The sequence below is a fragment of the Hevea brasiliensis genome, chromosome 16 (assembly GCF_030052815.1).
Source record: "Hevea brasiliensis isolate MT/VB/25A 57/8 chromosome 16, ASM3005281v1, whole genome shotgun sequence".
Classification (NCBI taxonomy): domain Eukaryota; kingdom Viridiplantae; phylum Streptophyta; class Magnoliopsida; order Malpighiales; family Euphorbiaceae; genus Hevea; species Hevea brasiliensis.
The window spans coordinates 56954350-56960405 of NC_079508.1; the positions used below are offsets into that span (position 1 = coordinate 56954350).

Here is a 6056-nt window from a genome sequence, read left to right on the forward strand (position 1 = left end):
ATTATATAAATAAATATTGTATTCAATAGATATAAGATAAAAATAACAAAATAATTAATATTTTTTAATTTTTGAAAATAATAAATATTTTTAAACAAAATAATTTTTTAAAAATGACATATAAAAAATATACAAAGAGAGTATTTTTAAAAGTTTTTCGTATAATTTAATATTATATTTAATTTAAAATTTCATAATTTTAAAAAAATTACTCAAATACTAATAAGTTAAAAATCATTTGTATAAAATATTTTTTAATTAATTTTTATAAAATATAAATGCTAATTTATGATTATGGCTAACATTTTATTTCAATTGCACTTAAAATCCTTTTTTTTTTAATAAACATTTCAATTTACCTTTTAATAATATTTCATTTAAATTTATAAATCCAAGTTTATAGAAATTAATTAATGAGAAAAATAGCTTATACTTATTTATGTGCATTTGATAATAAATAATATATGGTCACTTTAATATCATATTGCAAACGAAAGTCCAACATCAAAATAAAATCAAAGTGTTGAAGTCAGTGGCATAGGAAGGAGTAAATTTTCTCTTTCACGTGACTTGACTAAATGAAAGAAAGATACTAAAATATATTAAAAAATAAATGAAATGATTAAAGTGTTTAAATTTTTAAAATTAAATGATATATTTTTTTAAAATATAAATACTCAAATGTTAATAATATTAAAATTTAGATAAAAAATAAAAAAATTACCCCCTTATAGTTTTTAACAATGATGTTAATATCTGTGAGTTTAACTTTTTCCATAAACAATTACAACTTAATTAACCTTCTATATATATATATATAATTTTTTTTATTTATTTTGAAATTTAAAATTAAAACCTCATATTTAAAAATTATTTTAACACTATTTAATTAATGTCGATTGGTAAATGAAATAAATTGTGTAAATGACTTTATTTAGGATAAATTATTTATAAGAAAATAATTTAACTATATTTTCATATAATTATGTTTATTTTTAAATTTTTTAAAAGTATATTTTTTAAAATTTAAAAAAATAATTTTTTTTTAAAATATAAAATTAATTAAATTAAATTATTATAAAAATGTAGATAAGGAAAATGAAATTTACAGGAAAATGGGCTATCATTTCAAAAAGAAAGAAAGAGACTTGTCTCAATCTCAATTTTCTTTTGAAAGTTATAGCTCTTAAATTATATATTAAAAAATTGTCATCTTTACTCTAATAATTTTCATAAATTATCTTGAATGCAAGTAGGAAAAAGCTTTGGGAGAGGATGAAAAGATTACTGAAAAAAAAAATTATATGTAAAAAAAAAAAAGTCTATTTCTGTAAGTTTCTTTTATTATTATTATTTATTTACATTTTATTATTTTTATTATTAAATAAATTATTATTAAGCCATCAAGCGATGATTGTTAACGGGAATTCAAAAACACGCAGACAGAGCTTTCTAGAAACCATCGAACGCTCCTATTCGTCGATGGTTTCAAAGTGCGCCATCGCTCAATCATATCCAACTGAGAGATTTAGTACGACGACGGTGCTTTCGCTTTACAACAAATAACAGCCCAATAATAATGGTGCTTCATATCTTCCTTTTGCCATTAGAATATCTCTAAATTCAAACGACAGACAGTGAGACTAGCAAAATTTATAGACCAATAAGATAAATTCTTTTATATAAAAAAAAATTGGCATACGATGACGGTTCACCTTCGTCCACGTCATTCACCAGAGGCCAAAACCGCGTAAAGTGTGATAATCCGGAATCTCGATACAGTCATCTTTCCATCTTTGGTGAGGCCGTGTCTACAGAGTACAAAGCAATCAACACGTGGCGCGTACTCACTCCATGGCGGTTAGATATTTGGAACATAGTGGGCCCGTATCCTCCATCCTAAATTTCATTTGAATTTGCTTTTCATTTGCGTTTTGGTTTCATTTTTTCCTTTTTTTTTTTTTTTTTCCTCCGATTGGAATTATAAAAAAGTAAAAATTAAAAAAAAAAAAAGAAAGGTGAAGGAAAAGATTTGCTAGGAGCAGCCATAGAAGTAGTTCCACCACAGGGTCGTCTTTTTGCCCCCAAAAACCCATTAAAAGGGAGAAGCCAATAGTCTTTTCCTCTCTCTGGTTCTGTGTAGTTAAAACTTCGAAGTGAAGGGTAAAATTCAAGGACTTTAATAAGCCAGAACTTTTGCCTGGTGCTCTCATTTTTGCATTTAATAAAGGTATGTTCTTTCTGATCTTTAAATGTTTGCTGGAATTTATTATTGTTGGGTTCGTTTTCGGTTCTGAGTTCTCAGTGATGATGTTCTTTTAGGTTGGTTTTAAAACGTAGTTAAAGAAGGGAACTTGAGCTGTGGGTTTTAGTACTTGGTTTGGTATTTGTGGAAAGTGGAAACTATGAACTGCGAGATACTAAATATTTGTTTGCCTTTTCGTGTTAATTTTATCCTCAGGAACCAGACACAGCGTAGGTTAGATGGCGCAGTTATATTTTTTAGGATTGTAACTGCTTTCTGTTTCATATATTTATTTTAGTTCTGCAAATTCTTTGTGGTTGCTTGTTTGCTTGTTTAAAGGCTCTGAATTCATCTGCAAGTTCCGTGCTTTTAACAATTTTATGGTAGTTTTGTTACAACTTCTTTAAATGGAATATCGGTGTTTTGATTTCTGTTCCTCCCAAAAATTGCTTATATTAAACAAACCCATATTTCCTTTCTTGTTTAAGTGTTTGAAATTGAAAGTGTTTTTGAATGTTCTTCGTTACAATTTTGTAGAAAAAAAAGGGAGTTCGAACAAGGCCTGATAAAGGAGAACTATTTCGATGTGCAGTGGGTCAAAGACACCAACTCATACTGGTTTCATCATGGAGAAGAATGAATTTCAACGACAAGATGGGTTTTGCTGTGATCTCTCTTTTCTGCTCGAATTGTCTGCCTCGAATGATCTTATTGGGTTTAAGAGAGAAATTGAAGGAGGCCGTGATGTTGATGAGCTAGGCTTGTGGTATGGAAGGAGAATTGGCTCAAAAAAGATGGGGTATGAGGAGCGGACACCCCTTATGATTGCTGCCTTATATGGAAGCAAAGATGTGCTGAAATATATCTTAGAAATGGGCTGTGTTGATGTTAATAGGTGTTGTGGGTCTGATGGGGCCACGGCGCTTCATTGTGCTGCTGCAGGTGGTTCTGTTTCTTCTCTTGAGGTTGTTAAGCTCTTGCTCGATGCCTCTGCTGATCCTAATACTGTTGATGCAAATGGAAATAATGCTAGTGACTTGCTTGTTCCATTTGTTAGTTCTGGTTCTAATTCAGGGAGAAAGGCACTAGAGCTTGTGCTAAAGGGTGGTTGTTATAGTGATGAATCTTGTGTTTTGGCTAATCAGAATCCTAATGAAATTGATAGGCAAGAACAACAGGAAGTTTCAACACCCATATTTTCAAAAGATGGTACTGAAAAGAAAGAGTATCCTGTTGATCTCACTCTTCCAGATATCAAGAATGGCATATATGGTACTGATGAATTTAGAATGTATACGTTTAAGGTGAAGCCTTGCTCAAGGGCATATTCCCATGATTGGACGGAATGCCCATTTGTTCACCCTGGTGAAAATGCTAGGCGGCGAGATCCAAGGAAATACCATTATAGCTGTGTCCCATGCCCTGAGTTTCGGAAGGGGTCATGCAGGCAGGGTGATGCTTGTGAGTATGCACATGGTATTTTTGAGTGCTGGCTTCACCCTGCACAATATCGAACACGTCTTTGCAAAGATGAGACTAGTTGTGCAAGAAGGGTTTGTTTTTTTGCTCACAAGCCTGAAGAGCTTCGGCCCTTGTATGCCTCAACAGGTTCGGCTGTGCCTTCACCTAGATCCTTCTCAGCCAATGTTTCAGCGCGGGACATAGGTTCTATCAGTCCACTTGCTCTTGGTTCTCCATCTATCTTGATACCAGCTACTTCAACACCACCGATGACTCCCTCTGGGTCCTCATCTCCTATGGGTGGATGGCCAAACCAGTCTAATATTATACCTCCTACCTTGCAGCTTCCTGGTAGCAGGTTGAAATCTGCACTGAGTGCTAGAGATCTGGATTTAGACATGGAGTTGCTTGGGCTTGATAGTCACCATCGCTGGCAACAACAATTGATGGATGAGATATCTGGTCTCTCCTCACCCTCCAGTTGGAATAATGGTTTGTCTACTGGTTCAGCTTTTGCCGTCTCTGGTGATCGAACTATAGAGTTGAATAGGCTTGGACGAGTGAAGCCAACTAACCTTGAAGATATTTTTGGATCTCTTGATCCTTCAATTTTGCCTCAATTGCAGGGACTTTCGGTGGATGCCTCAGCATCCCAATTACAATCTCCAAAAGGAATTCAGATGCACCAGAACATTAACCAGAAGCTCCGCCCTAGTTACCCTACCAACTTCTCATCTTCTCCTGTGAGGACATCGTCCTTTGGGATTGATGCATCTGGGGCAGCTGCAGCAGCAGTTTTGAATTCGAGGTCTGCTGCCTTTGCTAAGCGGAGCCAGAGTTTCATTGAACGAAGTGCTGTGAACCGTCATACTGGGTTTTCTTCACCAACATCTTCTGCAACCACAATGCCTTCTAATCTTTCAGACTGGGGTTCCCCTGATGGCAAATTGGACTGGGGTGTCCAAGGAGAGGAGCTTAATAAGCTGCGCAAGTCTGCTTCTTTTGGCATTCGAAGCAATGGCAGCAGTTTGGCAACAGCTGCAGTCTCAGCGCCTGCAATTCTCTATGAGCCAGATGTGTCATGGGTTCAGTCCCTGGTAAAGGATACCCCTCCTTTGAATTCTGGGCACTTGGGTGTTGAGGAACAGCAGCTACAATGCCATCTTAACACTGGTGGTTCAGAAATGCTTCCAGCTTGGGTGGAGCAATTGTGCATTGAGCAGGAGCAGATGGTGGCTTAAAGCAACAGAAGCCCCCAGTTGGCTCCTAATTTAACATTTTAACTAGTTTATTTTTTCTATTTTTTTAATATTTATTAGTTTCAACTTCTATCTAGCGGCAAGAAATTGAAGAAAGAAAAGAAAAAAAGAAGAAAAAGGGCAAAGGTCCAAGGGGAGAAAACAAAGAAGTTGGGCAGAATGAAGGATATCTGCTCATGGCGATACGCTTTTTCTAGTTAATTTGGTTCTGTTGTAACTAGAGTTAATATATTCTTCTGAAGCATATTCTTGTGCTGATGAGAGAAGGGCTAGATGGTGCAAAGTACCTTATTTCCGGGTGGCCTATTCTTTGGTTTATTTTTACTTATTGTAGGTTTGTATACATCTCATTGTACTATAAAGCTGTTACGTTAATTACTGAATTCAATATGTTTCAAATTTCAGTATATCAACATTTCTCTGTTATGCTTATGCAAGCATTTGCTAAAAATGCTTTCACATTGACATCACCACCTTCTTGTTTCTATTTGAGCACACTAAAGCTGGAAAATTATGCTAGTGGATATTGGTATTTAGGTGTAGTTTGTATATGGTGCCCTATGGCTGGAAAAGAATGAATGTAGACACTGGCATTCAGCTTTCAACATCAAACATGTGTCAGCTTCCAACTCCTTTGCTTTTTTTCTTGCTTTCTTTTTATGCCATGTCAATTTTGTACACTTATGACCTTTTTGAATTCTGAGTATTACTTTCGGCATTCTAAAGGAGAAGGCTAATTGGCTCCACCTCCATATTCTCAGAGAGATTGTTGAGCACAAAGAAAAGGCAATCCTGCAAGCATATCTTATAATGCCTATTTTCATCCTACTTCGTTGAGTTTAGTTTTGCATTATTGTTAAGAAAAATTATGTTTGCTAGAAGGTATTAAAACTTAATTGAAAATTCAATTTGACATATGCTAATTATAAGAATTTGAAAATAATAAAACATCTTTTTTTAAATTTTTTTAGCAGTATTTAAAATAAAATTTTTTCTAAAAAACATTATTTTTGGTTTCAAATCTAACTGCCAACCAGGGATTTAGTAGTGGGGTGAGCACTAAATCAAAGAAAAAGAATTTTTTTTTTCTT

General features: G+C 34.0%; 1 protein-coding gene across 1 annotated transcript; it reads left to right on the forward strand.

Moving 5' to 3' along the window:
- The first annotated feature begins 1997 nt into the window (after positions 1-1997).
- Positions 1998-5372, forward strand: LOC110666385 (zinc finger CCCH domain-containing protein 66). The gene is made up of 2 exons (XM_021826861.2): positions 1998-2230; positions 2783-5372. Exon 2 carries the CDS (start codon positions 2830-2832, stop codon positions 4945-4947), a length of 2118 nt encoding a protein of 705 aa, XP_021682553.2. The 5' UTR covers positions 1998-2230; positions 2783-2829; the 3' UTR covers positions 4948-5372.
- Positions 5373-6056: the final 684 nt, after the last annotated feature.